This window comes from Bipolaris maydis (assembly GCF_028858645.1).
Source record: "Bipolaris maydis strain C4 unplaced genomic scaffold PSV08scaffold_17, whole genome shotgun sequence".
Lineage (NCBI taxonomy): Eukaryota > Fungi > Ascomycota > Dothideomycetes > Pleosporales > Pleosporaceae > Bipolaris > Bipolaris maydis.
The window spans coordinates 1-19,405 of NW_027093873.1; the positions used below are offsets into that span (position 1 = coordinate 1).

General features: G+C 47.3%; 6 protein-coding genes across 6 annotated transcripts; 3 read left to right on the forward strand and 3 right to left on the reverse strand.

Moving 5' to 3' along the window:
• Window positions 1–703: 703 nt before the first annotated feature.
• On the reverse strand, window positions 704–2,596 carry PSV08DRAFT_412771 (major facilitator superfamily domain-containing protein; the record flags this gene model as incomplete). The annotated part of the gene is made up of 5 exons (XM_014217165.1): window positions 704–1,042; window positions 1,112–1,239; window positions 1,304–1,596; window positions 1,652–2,315; window positions 2,404–2,596. The coding sequence occupies 5 exons, from the start codon at window positions 2,594–2,596 to the stop codon at window positions 842–844; spliced, it is 1,479 nt and encodes a 492-aa protein (XP_014072640.1). The 3' UTR covers window positions 704–841.
• An 851-nt stretch (window positions 2,597–3,447) lies between these two features.
• Window positions 3,448–5,967, forward strand: PSV08DRAFT_211122 (fungal-specific transcription factor domain-containing protein; the record flags this gene model as incomplete). Its single annotated transcript, XM_014217166.2, has 4 exons — window positions 3,448–3,507; window positions 3,833–3,918; window positions 3,987–4,103; window positions 4,416–5,967. 4 exons carry the CDS (start codon window positions 3,448–3,450, stop codon window positions 5,929–5,931), a joined length of 1,779 nt encoding a protein of 592 aa, XP_014072641.1. The 3' UTR covers window positions 5,932–5,967.
• A 527-nt stretch (window positions 5,968–6,494) lies between these two features.
• On the reverse strand, window positions 6,495–7,427 carry PSV08DRAFT_356666 (uncharacterized protein; the record flags this gene model as incomplete). The annotated part of the gene is made up of 1 exon (XM_014217167.1): window positions 6,495–7,427. The coding sequence occupies one exon, from the start codon at window positions 7,425–7,427 to the stop codon at window positions 6,495–6,497; it is 933 nt and encodes a 310-aa protein (XP_014072642.1).
• A 722-nt stretch (window positions 7,428–8,149) lies between these two features.
• Window positions 8,150–12,141, forward strand: PSV08DRAFT_356667 (Hydantoinase B/oxoprolinase-domain-containing protein; the record flags this gene model as incomplete). Its single annotated transcript, XM_014217168.1, has 3 exons — window positions 8,150–9,222; window positions 9,289–11,136; window positions 11,199–12,141. The coding sequence occupies 3 exons, from the start codon at window positions 8,150–8,152 to the stop codon at window positions 12,139–12,141; spliced, it is 3,864 nt and encodes a 1,287-aa protein (XP_014072643.1).
• Window positions 12,142–13,474: 1,333 nt separating this feature from the next.
• On the forward strand, window positions 13,475–15,323 carry PSV08DRAFT_374796 (glycosyl hydrolase; the record flags this gene model as incomplete). Its single annotated transcript, XM_014217169.1, has 3 exons — window positions 13,475–13,489; window positions 13,536–14,890; window positions 14,960–15,323. The coding sequence occupies 3 exons, from the start codon at window positions 13,475–13,477 to the stop codon at window positions 15,321–15,323; spliced, it is 1,734 nt and encodes a 577-aa protein (XP_014072644.1).
• A 95-nt stretch (window positions 15,324–15,418) lies between these two features.
• PSV08DRAFT_231856 (uncharacterized protein) lies at window positions 15,419–18,149 on the reverse strand (the record flags this gene model as incomplete). Its single annotated transcript, XM_014217171.2, has 3 exons — window positions 15,419–16,460; window positions 16,525–17,509; window positions 17,558–18,149. 3 exons carry the CDS (start codon window positions 18,147–18,149, stop codon window positions 15,419–15,421), a joined length of 2,619 nt encoding a protein of 872 aa, XP_014072646.2.
• Between the last annotated feature and the right edge of the window lie 1,256 nt (window positions 18,150–19,405).

Sequence of the window (19,405 nt, forward strand, 5' to 3'; positions counted from 1 at the left end):
TGTATAGCTATTATATAATAAATAAAATAATAGAAAAATTGTTCTATAACTTATAATAATAGGTTTAATAGACGTAGAGAACTTAGTACTAAATAGCTTAAAAACGACGGGAGCCGCGAGAGGAATTTAGATATAGTAGTAATAGGAGTTTAGATGGATTTGTGCCGTTAATAAGAGATTAAGTTCTAATAGGTTCGTGCCTTTAATAAGATAAAGCGATATAGCGAATATATAGGTATAGAAGCGCTTTACGTAATATGTTCCTATTACAACTATAGTTCGTTATCTTATCGCAACTGCAGTTCGCTATACTGCTACCTTCGTTATAACCAAATTAGGGTTATTATACCTAATAGAGATTTATCTATTTAATGTATACCTATTAAGAGGCTTTAGTAGTAATACTAACCTATTTTTTAGGGTTTAACAGGGTCTCGCAAAGGTCTACTTAAATCCTTTTCTTACGTACTTTAACTATAAAGTTAATTTTTTTAATACTTAATTTTAGTAGGTTGGGGTGTGGCCTGCTATTCTTTTCTAAGATAATTGATCTGATACGCTATATAGTAAACAGAGGGAAAAAAATTCAAGCGATTTAAGCGATGCTATAATATACATAAGGACTCGCTAATCAGCTAGTTAAACAATTTAGGTAAAAACAGGAGATGGTTGCAGGCTAATTTATTGATTAACTAGGAACACGTTTATGAATGCTCGAATTTTCATATTGAAACTATTACTACTCTAGGTAAGTTTTCCTAACACAGCTATCGTTCGACAGCTGATATGAACCATAGTTTATATGTCAAATCTTCTCGACATGCTATCTATTCGCTCGACCTTAGTATACATATCGAAACTCGAGGTTATGCTCTCCGGCGGTTTTGGTACGGTCGTCCGGGCGCTTGCCACTGGCAATTTGGTCCTTCTTATTGTTCTCAGACTTGAAGTATACCAGCTGAACGGCGATCAGAATCATGGAAATGATGATGGAACCAAGAGAGCACCAATGGCCAAGTCTGTAGGGGGCTGAGCGGTAGACCTGAGGACAGAAAATAGACTGTTTAGTATATCTGCTTTTAACGATGAACCGAAGGATATTTGAGCTCACCTGTCCAGCAACAACACCAGCAACATTGCCAATAGCTTGAGAGACACCGAGGAAAGTGGCGCGGCGATAATGAGGAGCTGTATTGTTGACAATCCAAGTCTCGTTAACACCGGGGCCATTGTAAAGTGCTTCATGTGGTTAGCTTTTTTCCATTGTACTGTTAGTAAAATATAAGTCTGTGATATGGCTTACGAATAGCAATCAAGAAACAGGCAAAGTACTGAACGGCCGAGTCCTTAACAGTCAGGAGGATAGCATAACCAATAACGGCAAATATGTCGAGCATGAAGAGAACGGAACCACGGAAACGATACTTGTCACCTATTCTTGCCGCAGCGAAGAATGAGATACCACCAAGTAGATATACCGGGACACTGAGATACTGAGCTTCCATTCGGCCGAAACCTAGACCGTTCCGAAGAATCGAGGGTAGGAAGCTACTAAAGCCATAAAGAATCACATCTTGAAAGAACTGGATAAGAGCTCTGGAGGAGAAGTCAGTAATAAGTTCATTCCTTGCTCTGGGTACTAATCACTTACCCAGTCCACATTCTCCAGGTGCAGAGAGCGGATATGACTTGCGACCACTCGAATTGATTCGCGCCCATGTATTCTTGACGTTTGAGATCACGCATCTCCATAGTCTCGCGCTGCTCAGGTGTCCAGAATTTAGCCTTCGAGGGCGACTCAGGAAGCCCATACCATGCCCATGGTACTATAATTAAGGAGGCTAGTCCTTCTATTATGTAGAGCCAGGACCAAGCTTGAAGGCCACCAACAGCTCCGATTTCGATGATGCCTGTGGCTACCAATCCACCAAACATGCCACTAAATGCAGTGGCAGCGAATAGATAGGCGAAGCGCATACCCTGTTCCTCTCGGTTGTATACCATGGTGATGTACAGGCTAATGCATGGGAAGAAGCCAGACTCGCAAATGCCGAGAATCAGACGGCACGCAAGGAGTGCACCATAGTTCTTGACAAAGGCAGTTCCGATGGTAACGATAGACCACGCAAAGGCCATAGCGGCAATTGCTCTGTGAACTTTGAGCCCACGTATGGCTAGGACGAAGGGAACCATGAACACAACATAAGTGGCGAAGAAGGTGCTAACAACAGTACTGAACTGTGCTCCTGAAAGATCGAGTTGCTCGGTGAGACCTGCAATAGCAGCATTGCCAATGTTGCTCCGGTCGAGATAGGCTAGAGGATGGGCATGTCAGCACTCCTCTTATGCCCTACTATAGAAGATTTTGAGTATCTCAGGGAGCTGGGTATCACCGCTACCTACCAAAGAAGTACAGCGCGCAAAATAGTGGTGCAAACCGCTTGTCGAGACGGCGAAGTACCTTCTTCTCGATGACAGGATCAACATGAATCTCAGCTCCATGGCCGTCCTGAATCGAACCCTTCTCGTTGGCTTCTTCGGTGACCAGATTGTATTTGGTGGGATCGAGCTCCCCGTTGCCAGTGGTAGGTTTCATGGGAGGATCATCGATTGTCTGCTCGACTGCCATCATGAAAGGATGAGGTGTAGTATTATCAATTGATGCTAAGTCTGGTCGTCAAACTCAGCAAAAGACCGTGAGTTAGTACGAGTCTGCCACGGGACAGAAAGATGCACAGAAAGAACAGAAACTTATGTACCCTTGCCTGTACAGACGGACTACGTCTACTAAGGGTGTGCATGGGATTAGGCTGTCCAAGGGAAAGGACAAACCAGGAGTCAGCTCAAAATGTAGCACATACCCCTGGTCGATACGATAACTATCCGCGCTATGCGGTGCCTCTCACAACGTTCAAGATAACATGTATGCTTTCAAACAAGTTAAAATCTGGGGAAAGGAGGGCGAGTGGTTCTGGCATCTACACACATCCATAACGGGGAAAATCCATTTTGCGACGGCGAGCTTTTGTCGCCCTAAAAATTGGTCAAAGAGCTGATATCAGCGTGATGACGGACGCGGACCGCCGACTCCGTGATAAGACGTTAGGCCCTTAGATTACTTTGCATGCTGGCACGTGCGAGCAGTATTAGTGTCCACAAAAGTGGCCAGTGGTTATCGAGTTAAGGGTTCTTTACTGCTTTTGAGATAGGTCCGATAACGGCTCTCGCACCCCGCTCCATCGGAACGGAGGCCTCAACATATAGAACAACTCGGGCCTCCGTCAACCACCTCTCTTTGCATTACACTGCCTCGTGATTCCGGGTTGGGCCCCTGTATACACACGTCTCCTATCCGTTTTCCAAGACTGAACATCTCACTCCGACATTGTGGTGGGCCGAGCTGCAAACTTGGGAACGCCGAACTCATGGTCGATCTTTCCTGTCAACATGGACTCTTCGCTTGCACAGCTACCTACAGCTGAGGCGATGCCAGCCCAGAGATCCTCAGTGGGTGATGTGGTGATAATATCGTATGTTCACATCCTTCCCGCAGTGGTGTTACCCCAAAACTCTTTCTTGGTCCCGACCCTGTGCACGTGCACGTGAATATGGCATGCATATGCATACTCCAGGATCTAGATGAGGATTCTGGGGTGATGCGTCGCTTTTCACGCACCAGGAGCACCAGAGGCTAATGTTTATTCTGTAGTTGTGAGCGGTGCCGAAAGCGAAAGGTATGGTATGGTAGTGTCCCTTTTCCCGCTCAAGCTCGATGCGAAGGGATAAGGGAAAGGAGATTGACGACCAGAGGGCTGATGTTTCTAACCTCTAGGTCAAATGTGACAGGAGAAAGCCATGCTCTAAGTGTAGAATAGCTGGTGTAGATTGTTTGACTGTTGGTAACGGAGAGAGGGCCCGGTATGAACATGCACTCCAACTTAGTTCAATTGTCCCATCGCTAACATAGCTTCGTGATGTCCTTGAAGGCCTGCCTCGAAAAAACATGTTCAAGATCTGGAAGTTCGCGTGAAAAACCTCCAGGGCTTTATTGAAAGGCTTGCTACTGCCGATGAAGCGACTAGGATCTCGCTGCTGTCCAACGCGTCTTTATCTCAATCTCATTCATCGGCCTCGCCGCCACGACAATTTACACCACCGCCACCACCAACACCAAATCCAGCTCCCATCATACAGTCTCTGCGACAGTCTCGGCATCAGCAAGATAGTGTTACGGCAACCAGTCCATTTAATCAACTGGAATTACCCAACTCCACCTCGGATTCCGGGAATTTAGTGCTGGCAAGAGCCCGTGAAGGATGTATGCGGAAGCTCACTGCCAGGAAATCCACACAATTCTACGGTGGCACTTCGCTCTTTCCAATGCATGTCTCCGAGGCGCCTCCACCTCTTCCCAGGGCAGTCGATCAGTCACCAGGTTCCGGAGCGCCGGTCATGTCACCTAATACCAGCAACACAGTACCAGATCTACAATTCCCGTTCTCCGCGAAAGATGAAACATGCCGAAAGCTAATGGCAACGTTCTTCCAGAGTTGCTACTTTTTCCACATGTATATCTACCGAGAGTGGTTTCTAAGAGATTACGACGCTGGTGATGGCCCCTACTATTCGGACCCTCTCATGTTCGCTATTTGCGCCATCGGGTCTCTCATTTCATTAGATCCTTCACATCGACGATTATCTTCAATTTTTACGAAGAAGGCCGAGTCTCTAGTATGGCAATCTCTTGAGCTCCCGGACATCACCATTCTCCAAACTTTGATGGCCCTTGGGCAACTCGAAATTGGCCAGGGAAGGAGCTCTAAGGGATGGCTATACTGCGGCATGGCCTTTCGGCTTACTCACGAGATGGGCTTACACATTGACCCAAATAACTGGACGGCTAGTAAGTCCGAGTCTTCGGTAGATCGTGAGATTTTGCGAAGAGTGTATTGGGCTGTATTCGCCGCGGATAAACAGCTTAGCATGTACTTTGGGCGTCCACCTGCTCTGTACCCCTATGAAGCCGACGTGAGGGATACAATTAGAATCCCGTACCCACCGGAATGGGAGGACTTACTACGTCGCTACATCTGCAAGAATACTTCACCTCTCAAGTTCGAGGATGGTATTCCTCGTGTGGCCTCTCTCATCCATCAAATCGAGCTTGCTAAGATTTCACACACTATGATCGTCGAAGTCTTTCAGAACCGGCGACGACAAGCTGCGGATGAGACAGAGGCGGCTGCTGCAGCACATCAGGTGCATCTACTGCTTGTAAAATGGCTGTCTGAACTTCCTCAGATGCTACACTGGAATCAGTGGACTGTAGGCCGAGTGCCGTCGTATGTGCTTCATCTTCATATGCTCTTCCACACTTCCATGATCATTTTATATCGGCCACCCAGACAGCACCTTGACGAGGCTATGATAAATAGTGAAGATGTCGAAATATGCTACCAGTCACTGTCTGCGCTACTCCGACTATTGAAAAGCTATGGGTCATACTACCGTTTTGATATACTTCCACTAGACTTCGTGCAAACTTTAGCGACAGCAGCTGAGGTGGTTATGATGCGAAGATACATAGATAAGGCATCATGGAACGACAAAGAAATAGCGGGGCCCATCGCCCAAATACTTGAAGCGATGGAGGCAATCCAGCGGGTATTCCCCTGCATACAAGAAATAAAAAATAGCATACTTCGTAGCATCCAGGCTGGTAAAGATTCGGAAAGTCAACAGATGTTGGAAACAAACGGGCTGGAACTTGACATCATGGACATGCTACATCCCGGTGCAGCTCCCCTTAACGGAGATGCCTGGGGCTCCATGGATGCACAGAGCGCTACTAGTGCTGACCTTGGGTTTCTTGTGACAGATGATTTTCTCAACCAGCATTATGCAAGGAATGGAACTGCACATTGGATTTGATTACGATATAAACTAAGTAGTAATCATTCTTCTGTTCAAAAGACTTTCTCCTGAATCTAAAGGCATCAAAGCGCCTTATATGATACCCATACATTCCATCTCCACATTTTTTGATGGAGAGAGCTGAACTCTTTGCCGAGCTAAGTGTAAGTGTGCTCTTTGGCGGTCATTCAATTGAACAAAGATTTCCGACCCACGGTAGCAAGAATTCAAAAGAAAGAGGGCGTGAGGTATTGGAAAATTAGCGTGGTCGAAGTAATACGACCGTGGAAGGTATTGCAAGAACCCACGCGCAACAATGGTACATGGAAAACCGCAATTGAAACAATCTGGCTTCATGAGCAGATGCTCCTCTTGAGTCAATATAAAATCATCGTGATATACATAGACGCAATGTGAAGTTACACTGTACGATATAGATGAAGTTTAAAATGGTGACCATTGCGAGAGAAGATCAGGATAACCTAAGATCAGAGCAGGGTGTCCCTTGATTGAAGATAGTTATTTGTGTATTTATTCTGCGAGCTGATGTAATCTATTTCATGTATATGCTCTAGTAAAATCTATATCAAAACTTCATCCTCTTTGCAATCGAGAACTAGCATGTGGCCCGGGGCATGACCCATGATCGTGCCCTCCAAATTACTGCTCATGACCGCCTCTTGAGGAGTGACACCACATCCCCAGAAGACGGGCACATTCTCTTCATCTCCTTTTGCAGTACCCAAGGGTTTTCCATCCAATGTCAAAGGAGCATCCCCCCATTGCGGGACGTCAATATCCTTAATTCCAAGCCTTTCAACAGCATCCCACCCCCAGGCAACGCACTCTCCGTGCGTTGGGAGATACTTGCGGGTAATGGCGCGGATCTTGGGGATATCGGCCTTCTTGTAAGGCCGCATGGATACCACGTAGGTACCCTTCTCAAAGACACCGGCCGGGTTGAGGGGGATGTTTGACCGGTACATGGGCACGTTACGGTCCATGACAAAATGTCTAGGAACCAGGCCCGCAGCGGAGAGCGCTGACTCGAAGCTGTAGCTACACCCGATGAGAAAGGCAACGTGATCTGACGTCCACTGCTCCTTAATATCTGGGATGCATTCCTTCGTAAGCTTTGAATTCTGGTAGACATTGAAATTCGGGCAGTCGGTCCGGAGGTCTAGCTGTGATGCGATCATATCACCACTTGAAACAGCAGAAAGATATGATCTGAGCTTGGTGAAATCTCCAGGGGCTTTCGACTCGGCAAGCAGAGGACAGGGAACGGGATTGCGAGCACACAAGTCTCTGAAATCATCTGCATATTTCGAGGGCAAGATTATGAGGTTGGCCTGAAGGTACGATGGTGCTAGGCCAGAGGTAGACTTGGTGTATGTGCCGTTGCGGGCTGCAAGTCGAGCCTTCAGACCTGTCTTCAGCTCCAAATCTTTGGTCTTTTCTGAGGCCACTAGCGAGATTGCAACATCCTGTACGGTGATGACTGTTGTGGTCATTCTATCTCTATGAGAAGAAGCACAAATCAGAATGAGGGGAAGTGAATGTTAAATAGTCGTCTAGAAAAGAATGAAGTAAATCCCAAGGGGAGGATGCTGAGATGAAAAGGATGAGAGGAATGAATGAAGGGCGACGATGCAACCGAAAAAACATTTAAATGCCATCACCCAGGATCATCAATGAACGCTCTTAAAGCTGCGTCTCATATCTTTGCTTTTTCTGATGTCTCATCTATCGGAATGCCGAACGGACTCAAGCTTAACATGAGCCGCTTACACTGCCGCAGCCATTTCCGCTGCCATTGAGCAACAAGCTATTGGCTGTAGGATCTTTATCGAACCTTCCGTTCTAGCTGGTTATCAGCGGAGAGTTTGGAGGGGCGGAGACGGAAGCCCGAGGCCGCCCCGCCACCTCAGCACTTCGTACTCGCTCCACAAAGCCCGAAGATAATCCATCACGCACCAACATGCGTCCAGTGGCCCCAACTATACAGAACCGTTGGTTCTGAGTCTAACCCATACTGCATAGCCCCACGGTCCTTCTTAGCCTCATATTCAAATCACCATGAGCGTAGACGGACGTGCAAGTTAAAAATGGGAGTGAGGGCTTGACAATCTGGATGAAATATCATTGTTATTCTTCTAGTCCTCAGTGATCTACTATAAGCTACAAGCCGCCACATTACCAAATAAAATCGATCCCCTCTCATCCTCACAACACCATGACAGGGGTCCAGATTTCCATTGACAGGGGTGGCACTTTTACAGATGTTTACGCCTCAGTACCAGGAAAAAAAGACATCGTTCTCAAGGTCTTGTCTGTAGACCCTGCAAACTACAGCGATGCTCCAACCGAGGGTGTTCGCCGTGTTCTAGAGATCGTGACCGGCGAGCCTCATCCACGTGGCCAACCACTGAACACCGCGCCAATTGAACGCATCCGTATGGGCACAACCGTCGGTACAAATGCCCTGCTAGAGAGGAAAGGTGCGAGGTCAGCGGTTCTTGTGACTCAAGGCTTCAAAGACCTTTTGCGCATCAGCAACCAGTCTCGCCCCAAAATCTTCGACTTGACAGTTGCTACGCCGGAGCTGCTATTTCAGGATGTGGTCGAGGTGGATGAGCGCATTACATTAGAAGGCTACTCCGAGAACCCCTACCCAGAGTACATTGACATCTCAAGCGATCCTGCGCTTCATGTCGCTCTCACTGGAGAAGTGATCAGGATCCTCCGCAAACCAGACCTAGTCGCAGTCCGCGAGTCGCTACAGAGATTATGGGACTTGGAGTATCGGTCCTTATCCATCATCTTCCTTCACTCTTATTTGTATCCGTACCATGAACGGCAGGTTGGTGCTGTGGCAAGGGATATGGGATTCTCCGTGGTCGAATCCGCAGCCCTACAGCCTATGATCAAAGCAGTTCCACGGGGAATGTCGGCGACTGCCGATGCATACTTGACACCCATAATCAAGTCATACATCGACGCCATCTCAGCTAATTTTGAGGGTGGCTTCGCAGCTGAAGGTCTCCGTTGCGACTTCATGCAGTCAGATGGCGGTCTTGTTAACTTCCGCTCCTTCAGTGGTCTTAAGAGCATTCTCTCTGGGCCAGCCGGTGGAGTCGTCGGTTACGCTGAGACATCATGGGACGCTGATAGAAAAAAGGCTGTCATTGGATTTGATATGGGCGGCACTTCAACTGATTGTTCGCGGTTTGCGGGGACATATGAGCACGTATTTGAGACCACGACCGCTGGAGTATCAATCCAGTCGCCTCAGCTTGACATCATTACGTACGTCAACCCTTTCTGCTTCCTGATCCAAGTGTTTTCCCTTTAATAATTGGTTGTTAATGATAGTGTCGCTGCGGGAGGTGGATCCCGCCTTTTCTGGCGCAACGGTCTCTTCGCAGTAGGCCCTGAGTCCGCGGGCGCACATCCGGGACCAGCCTGCTATCGAAAGGGTGGTCCTCTAACTATCACAGATGCTAATTTGTTCCTGGGACGTATCATACCGGAGCACTTTCCTAAGATCTTTGGTCCAAACGAGGATCAGCCCCTAGGCACAGGGATCGTGGCCGAGAAGTTTGCGGAGCTGACTGAGGAGATCAATGCCGACAACAAGGCTAACGATAGGTCTCTACTTACTTCCCAACAAGTAGCTTTAGGCTTTCTTCAAGTCGCTTCGGAGGTTATGGCTCGCCCAATTCGCGCACTTACTGAGGCTCGAGGGTATGACACCTCTGAGCACATTTTGTCTTGCTTTGGTGGTGCAGGAGGGCAGCATGCCTGTGACGTTGCCAGTGCATTATCCATATCCGAGATCGTCATTCATAAGCACTCTTCGATCCTCTCGGCGTACGGTCTTTCCCTCGCCGATCTTGTGCATGAGGTTCAAAGGCCAGCAGCCATTCAGTTCAAATCGGAGAATTTCGAAGCCATTAGCACGGCGCTCACCGACATGTCAGCTAAGGCGAGCAAGCATTTGCTGGATCAAAAAATTGACGCCTCACGCATTCGATTAGAAGTGTATCTAAATATGAGATACGAGGGTTCTAATTCAAGCTTCATGGTCATGCAAGAGGCTTCGGAGAATCTTGCTAGTTTCAAGACCTTGTTCGAGGAGAAGCACTTGCGTGAATTTGGATTCACGTTTCCTGAGAAGAAGATCCTCATTGACGACTACCGCGTCCGCAGCATCGGCGCCATCTCGGAGCATAAGGAGAGGTCCCCCTTCAAGCAGCTTCAGAAAGTTGCTGACCTCAAGGTTGCTCTACCTACTCCTACGTCCATTGTCCGAGTCTGCTTCGATGCCGAGGTTGGATATGTTGACACTTCTCTTTTCATCCTCACAAATCTTTCTCCCGGCGTTAGGATTCCTGGTCCCACTCTGATTCTCGATGATACACAGACCATTCTAGTCAAACCTAGTGCTACAGCCATCATCCTCGACACCACGGTCCTCATTGAGCTCCGACAGAATGAGAATGCTAAGGGAGAAGTCCAACATCAAGTTTTGCCGAAATTGGGGCAAACAGTGAGCCCTATACAGCTATCCATCTTTGGACATCGCTTCATGAGTATTGCCGAGCAGATGGGTCGCACCTTGCAAAAGACATCTGTCTCTACCAACATCAAAGAGCGTCTCGATTTCTCATGTGCTATTTTCTCGCCTGATGGTGGTCTTGTAGCCAATGCACCCCATGTTCCAGTTCATCTCGGCTCTATGCAGTTCTGCGTCAAGCACTTGTACAATGAGTGGAGGGGACGCCTAGAAGAGGGTGATGTGCTGATTTCAAACCACCCAGCAAGCGGTGGGACTCATCTTCCTGACATCACCATTGTGACTCCTGTGTTTGACGGTGGAGAAATCGTATTCTTTGTCGCCTCAAGAGGACATCATGCTGACATTGGTGGCACAAGGCCTGGTTCGATGCCTCCAGACTCGAAATGGCTTTACGAAGAAGGCGCTGCGATATTGGGTGAAAAGCTTGTTTCCAAGGGTCAATTCAACGAGGATCGTATCATCGAGATCTTATTACATGAACCCGCCAAACAGCAAGGCAGCTCTGGCACCCGTACTTTGAGCGATAACCTGTCTGATCTGAAAGCTCAGGTTGCTGCCAACAAGCAGGGTATCAACTTGATCCAAATATTAATTCAAGAGTACACATTGCCAAAGGTCCATCGGTACATGTATGCAATCCAGTAAGCCACTTCTACACCCCACGAAAGTTTTTGTATACCCAGAAGCTAATCATTCACGACAGGGAAAACGCCGAAAATGCAGTCCGCTCATTGTTGAAGAACATGCATGCATCAATGCCTTCCTCGGCCCTTAATTGTACAGATTACATGGATGATGGCACGCCCATATCATTGTCTATTGAAGTCGATGGAGAGACCGGTTCTGCCGTCTTCGACTTCGCCGGCACAGGACCTCAAGTATACGGCAACACAAACGCACCTCGCGCCATCACACATTCAGCTATTCTCTACTGTATTCGATCTCTTGTCGGGTCAGACATTCCTTTGAATCAGGGCTGTCTCAATCCGATCACAGTCAAGATACCCGACTCGTCAATTTTATCACCAAGCCTGAACGCATCCGTTGTTGGTGGTAACGTCTTGACATCCCAGCGCATCACTGATGTGATTCTCTCAGCGTTCAAAGCAACTGCCGATAGTTCCGGATGTATGAACAACCTTACGTTCGGTATTGGTGGAAAGAGGATCAATAAAAAAGGAGAAGAGGTCATCGAGAAAGGATTTGGGTATTACGAAACTATCGGCGGAGGAGCTGGCGCCGGACCATCTTGGGATGGCTCGAGCGGAGTTCACACACACATGACAAACACTCGAATTACAGATCCCGAGGTCTTCGAGAAGAGATATCCAGTGCTGTTGAGAGAATTCAGCATCCGTAAAGGTTCTGGTGGTGAAGGTCAGCACCATGGTGGTGATGGCATTATTCGCGATATTGAGTTCTTGATCCCTGGAGTACAAGTGTCTATCCTGTCGGAACGGCGAACCCGAGCACCTAAGGGCGCGGCTGGTGGTGGACATGGTGCCATGGGACAAAACATTTGGGTGCGGAATGACGGAAGTCAGATTAGCCTAGGAGGCAAAGCGACTGTTTCATTCGAAAAGGGAGACCGAATCATCATAAAGACGCCTGGTGGTGGAGGCTGGGGAACAAAGGTCGTTGCTTAGACCTGTAACGGGCTGAACGCCCTACTCATTATACCAAACGGAATTATGGTCCCAACGAAATTATGGTCCGATAGAGCGTTTTACCCCTGTCAGATAAGTGGCAGAATCCGGGTGTGGAGTCAAGCACCAGGATTCTATGATCCTAGTCAACCAGAGCCGAGCGCCAGGGCCTACCCTAGGCGAGGCTGATACTCAGCCGCCTACCTGATGCAAAAAGCAATAGCGACAGCGCTCATAAGGCGGTGCGCCTGCGCGCCGCTAGAAGGACATCAGAGAGCAATCAATACATTCCAATTCCACGATCAATTATCACAGTCAATTATCACAGTGATCTAAATCAATCCTTAGTCAGAAAACCCCTGAAAGTCTGACAAGTTTGCTAAGAACCGCTCGCGCCTGGCGTAACCCTAACTTAGGGGTTGACTTAGGTTGACTTAGGTTAAAGCCCTAAGTGCAACTAGCAGCGCAACCCTAAGTTAGCACGCGCCATACCCACGAACACTAACTCTCTTTTATTTTATTAAATAGCTCACGCTATATAGGTTATATAATAATAAAATGTAGTATATTAAACGCGCACGAGCTTCCTATATATAAGGTGAAAATTGTATCTATTTTAAATATCGTTTAGACGGTATTTGCTACTACGAACTAGTAGGTAGATAAGTAGGGGAACGCTGGTAAATGGGTACCCCCCTACACTGATGTTGTGTAGGTGTAGAGTAGGGTGGCATGGGCCTTAGGTCGGTGTAGAGTTGGGTTATTGATTATATAAGACCCAACCCTACACCGACCCAAGTCTTAGCAACCCTACACCGACACCAACCCATGACCTAGCAACCCTACAACGACACCAACCCAGGTCTTAGCTACCCTACCCTACCCTACACCTACCCATTTACCACCGTAAGCTAGCCTATTACGATATTTATTAAAAATAAAACTTAACTTAAAGGCTATAGAATGAGCTACTAAACAGCCTAATTGGGTAATTATTCGTAAAGAAAACAGCGTTTTTGAGATCCCGATGTGGAGACCTATTTACCAGCCTAGATGTGGAGACCCATTTACTAGCCTAGTCTCCCCACATTCCGGCAAAGGACCCACTCCACCCCTTTATCGAGACATAAATAGACCTGGGCTGTATAGCAATTGCTAATAGAGTAGTAAATTGTTTGGAAGACTCGTGAAGTCTGTAGGCAAGATATTATGTTGACTCTGAATAACAGTGCCTACAGGCCATACAGCTTTCGCACCTTCACACTTAAAAGCTTAGTTTCCCGTTCCTCTGCAGTCTGCTCTGGTTGAGATTTGCGTGCCGCTCGCAATCGTCATGAAGCTTGCACAAGTAAGACATCGTAGTATTGAAACTACTTATAAACTAAATATCTTAGAACGTATTTGCACTCGCGATTGGCTTCGCTGCTATGACCAAAGCCAGCGTCCTCCTTCATGAGAGGGAAGGCAAGTCCGCTGCCGATAACCAAAGTCAGCCTACCGCAACCATTTATAACTTTGCTCCGAAAGATATCATCGGCCAGTATGACGGATTGGAGCCTCACCCTTACGCACCATTGCGCTACGGCAAACCTGTTAGAAAGCTAGACAAAAACGGTAACGCAGTCGTCGAACATGCAGCATCGCTCAATTACTTCAACGGAACATACTACATGTACAGCGAGTCTTGGGCTTGCGGCAGAATCACTTTCTTTAGCGGCTCTCAGAGTTTCGGCATGCCTGCATTCCCTAGCTACAATACTAGTGACACTGGAAGCGGACGATGTGGGTTGCCCATCTATAGCTCACCCAACCTCGTAGACTGGGAATTAGCAGGATTTTTCACCGTCAACAGACCTGAGGAAATACCTCAAACTTCTTTTGGTCCAAACAAGATGAAAGCGCGATTCCTTCCAAATCTCAACAAATACATTGTTTGGTTCAATGCAGGTAATGGACGGACTTTTAACCTCCAGCGGACAGGCTCCTTTTACTATGCCATAGCCGATACGCCTTACGGCCCATGGTCTGAGCCTCAACTTATCAACGGGGACCATTTGGCCCATGATTACGACATAGCTGATGGCCCTGATGGTTCAGTATATGTGGTAACCGATGTATACTCGGGTTACGACGATCAAAATGCTGTTCCACTTTGGGATGTGTATGTTCAGAAAATCAATGAGGATATGACAGGCACTGTAGGGACGAACAATACCACGTCGCTCATCATGAACAAGGCTCATTGGGAAGGCATCGGATTTTTCTACAACCTCGGATGGTGGTATATCACCGGAGGCCCGACATGTGCAAACTGCGAGGTGCCTATCTGGTATGCCAAGTCTAGAGACCCGTTCGGCCCATACTATACTGCCAGTGGACGCAAAGTTTCAGAAGTTCGTGAAGGAACGGTTTTGTCAGAGAATGGCTGCGGTGCTCAGAACAAGGGCGCAAATGTTCTGCCCACAGCAAATGGCGGACAAGTTGTTCTCACTGGGGCTTGGGGCTATCGCACCGATCCACAGGACTTCTCATTGGAAGGACATGTCAGCCACGGGTCTAATGCCCAAGCTATCTCCTCTACGTACTGGTTTCCCCAAAACTTCGACAATGATGGCAACCTTCAACCATTTACATGCGCAGCTGAGGTTGTGATCCCACTGGCTGACCCAGACTCTATGTCGGTCACACAACGTGGCCCATACCAGCCAGATTGCCGTATTAACTTCAGGGGAGGTCTGCGACAGACGCTGTGAGTTGAAATTCTTCCTGGCCTAGGCTTGAGAAGACGATCGCTAATACAAGACTTCTGGTACTTTAGATCTTCGGGTTTGGGCGGTGCCATCCTTAATTTGACATTGTTCCAGCTGACTTGGAACCTTGGCCCCGTCAGCCAAGCCGGAAACGTTATGAACGGTCCACTGAACATTACTCTAAGTTATACAAATGGTAACTATCAATCCGTGCTTTTGGACCCGAAAAGTTCGATTAGCTGGGACTCTGAGGTGGTATCTCTTCGCCTTAACGGATCACTTTCCTCAATTACTATGACATCTAACGCAACAAATGGCTGTTTTGGGACCATGGCTCAGCCTAAAAGCAATATTGGCAGCGATTATGAATACTTCACGGACCTTGGTGTAGAGACTAGTGTCAATGGTCAGATAGTAATGAACATAGCGTGAGTACTGAACCTAAAGAGTACAAAAGGAAAGGTGTTAGGGCGAGCAGCCAATGTGCAACTCATATCACTCACATCGCGAAACTGCGTTCTCTTGCCTTATTTTTTCGCTGCTTGTATAGCCGAAGTGGTCATGCCAGCTGTAATGTTTTGAGATGGGAAGTCAATGATGAGTTGCGCAATGTGTCCATGGCCGTTGGCGCATGCAGCTTGCAGTGCAGTAGTGTTGCGTCCACCTTCAATTGTGAGATCAGCACCTAGCTTCAATAGACTATCCACTACACGGATTTGACCCGCAGCTGAGGCCAGGTAAAGACCGGCATGTCCACACGCATTTTTTTGATTGACATCAAAAGATGACATTCTGGATAGAATCTCGATGGCAAATTCTAACCCGTACAAGCATACAGTAAAGAGCGGCGTTGCGTTTTCGCTTCCGATGGCAGTTAAATCCGAGAGACGTGGATGTGGCACGGATAACTTCTTTGCTATCGCGTCGACTGTCTCGACCCAGGATGGAAAAGGTGACATGAAGTCTTGATCAGAGAACATGAATTCTCTCAAATAGTCCTTTAGGTAGCCGTTACGGTCATGTTCGCTCGCGTCATTGTAGTGAAGCGGCCAGTACATTGCTGCGTACACGTCGAAATCGCGAGAAGGTTGGACACCGACGGTCAGATCAGGAGTTGGATTGTCGATACATCTCAAGAGGCAGCTCGAAGCTGCTGCGCTATTAGAACTCATCATGCTGAATTCTGGGAGACGCGATAAGTATTCGTGGACCGAAGCATGAGCGAATCGGATCGTGTCGAGCTCATCGTCGAGAACCACAAGATGGGAGCAGATTCTGAGTAAATCAGAAAGCTCCAGAGAGTCCTGCGATCCATCTCGCGTGATAGATGCTGCGGCAAGCAATGTTGCGGGGGATATGGTCTCGTGCAGACACAGCATTAGTCGAAAAGTTTGGGTAGCAATATTGTATGCCAGAGGGTCTGTTTGGAGAATTCTCTCAAAGATCTTAGCATGCAGATTGTCTAGAGTGCGAAGGGAAGCTCCAGCAGGATCCGAAATCGCCTTCTCGATAATGTGTTTCGACTTCATGTCGCAGAAATATCTCAATTGAAGCTCCACCCACCGAAACCTAACGAATGTATTAGTCCATAATAGCCAAAAGGCAAAGAAGATGCTAGAGAAGTCAAACTTACATCCCATCGGCTCGGTCGAGAAAATAAGACTCTAGTTCTGATCGAAAGGCAGAATCTATCACACCATCAAGAAGATGTTTGTTATCGATCGCCGTCGAGACGCAATGTCCAATGAAACGTTTCATGTCAGCTTGAGTAAGCGATGCTTGTAAACGCAGTTCCGTTGCTCCTTTCAACCACTGCGAAAGGTTGGTGTCGTCTCTGCTGGAAAGCAGCATCTTCACCACAAGGGCTGAATCATCTCGAAGCGTTATCAGCTCTTTGAGAAGAAGATGTCTGTCTATGATGTCAATCTCGTCGATAGCATCAATTACGATGACTGCGTGATCGTTTTGTAGGAGTTCGGCTATCCATTTTGTGCATTCATGTGGTTCGAGTTTGTTCACATTTCCCATGCCAACTTTTCCCCTTGCCTCTCTCCGCTTGAACTCCAGATGAACTTGCTCAACTATCTCAAAAGTGTCTTCGTTCTTGACAGTGAGTTGCCTTAGAAGACTCCGCATCACGTCCTTCGCATCACATTTGCAGCCGTGTCCCTTGGCATCACCGCAATAGTAATACAAAACAGGTGTTTGCGCATTACTAACCTGTAGTAGATCATCAATAACTGCAGAGACTAAACTTGATTTCCCAGAGCCCAGAATGCCGCGGAGCCACAGAAGCGATGAAGATACACTGCTCCTCCAGTCGACATAACGCGAATCGCTTGTAAGCCATTGTGTGGTACCGGGTAACCGTTTTTTGGAGTGACGAGTGTGGTGCTCTCTGTATGGCGTCATTGAAAGCCATGCAATGAACTCAAGGAAAGACTGTGCTCTGAGCGAAGTCATCACGTTCTCATCGATTCGTATGATGTCCTTCCGTATCAGTTGCTGGACGTGTGAGTCGCACATTTTGGCTAGTTGTCGAATTTCGGTGTCATGCTTGGCTATCTGCTTGAGCCTTTCGCCCTGCGAAGTCGAGAACGCGCCTTTTGCTGTGCGTCCTGCGTTAATTCAGATGTTGATGCTGAGATGTCAAGCCAGATACGTACTGGCCGTTGTGTGTCGAAAATATTGTATGCTCTCCCCGAGGAAGCTGAGAATGTGAACGTACAGTCCAAGAACTTTGCTTCGAATCTGATCATGTAACTGGAAGTCTGATTCCACATATAGCGTTTCTACCGCAGCATATGTAGCGATGTTCTGTGTGACAATTTCGATTCCCTCGATTGTAGCTTCCAGATACTGCTTGTCATTCATGGCAATTTGCAGTAAAAACCGAACAGCCGCCCAGGGTAAACTAGCTGCACCTGAATCAAACTGCACAGCGATGTCACCGACGGCTTTAAAATGATCTATCCACCGGATAATCTTTGCGAAAACATCACGCAATATGACTTCTTTCCCACCAATTGTCGCCTTCCATCTCTTTGTAGCCAGTGACTTCTGTTGGGTAACGGCTTCTTCCAACACTGCATCAATTACACTGCCGTTGTCTTTGTTGACGGTCGCAAGTATTTCCTGTATCTTGGGATCAAGCTCATCATTTGCAGTATCCCATAGTGATGGGGTGAAGTTGGCGTTTCTACCCAGGGCTGAAGAGGACGCAATTCCTGTCGTATTGGTTCGAGTAGTAGCTGACATGGTGAGACCACTCGCTGTCGAGGTTGTCTGGCCTGGTATGCCCTGCGTTTTGTCTTCCCGCTTGTTCGCAAGACTCAAATAGAAAACTGGGTTCAGTCCAAGCAATAGACTCTTACCAAACTCCTAGCGACCGTGAAAGAAAGGGTTTATGGGGATTTGTGATGTTAAAAAGGGCTTGGAGCAAAAGCAAACGCTGGAGGACGAGGCAACTACCAACATAGAGTGGGGCGCAGCATCAGCCTTCGACAAACACCATATCATGCACGAAAGGCTGAAATTTCAAGTAATAGCCCCCAAATGGCGGCTGTGTAACGCTGCGATGCAACGTGGTTGCATATCAGCATCAACACAGTTATCTCACTAGTCAGACACTCTGGCGATGGGCGACACGCTAACAAGTAGCGCAACGCTAAACTCCTGAGCCAATTAAAGGAGGAGAAAGGCTTATACCGCTAGAGGGTCTGAGGAAGTTTGGTTCCTCGTTTGGTGGTACTTAGACGAAGTTTGTTAGCAACTACCTATAGCACCTTTAACCTAGTACTTGTCACCTATAATAACGTGTTCTATTACTAACAATTATTAGATTTAAATCTATAAGCTCTTGCGTATCTTTTCTACCTAGTATTGATATACCTAGCTATTACGAACGCGTCCTCGCAGCCCGCAGCGTCCTCACCTGCAGCGTCCTCGCCCGCAGCGTCCTCGCAGCCTCTAGCGTCAACCTATCAAGTCTGCTATCTAACTCTTCTACTAAACTAGATATATTAAGTACTATAAGAGGCTAGTAATTAGATTAGGAGTTTATAAGAGTTTTCTAGCACGTAGTGTTGGGGTAAAAGAGATTGAAGGCACTTGTGGCGTAGTTATCGTAAAAAGTAGCAGTGCCCCTACTTTTCGCGAGGATACTTTGCATGCAACGCAGCGAGATAGGTAGATAAGATATATACGACGTAAATAAGAAAGATATGCTCTTCTATGTGAATCTGCACTAAGTCTATAACTAATAGTGGTGTTAAGACCTTAATAGAAACGCAAGGCAACTTTAGGTTTTGGCGTTCGAGTACTACTAAACGAGGAACTATTTTTCCTTAGACGCTCTGCTGTTGGACGCGTACCCTTTTATGTAATCAATCTCTAATTGGTGGAGGAGTTTAAGCGAAACGCTAGTCCAACAGGGGTGCGTCTAATTAATGAGATAACAACACAGCCCCTGGGAATTACCGGTGACTAAGAACCCCGCAATCAAGCGACGTTGC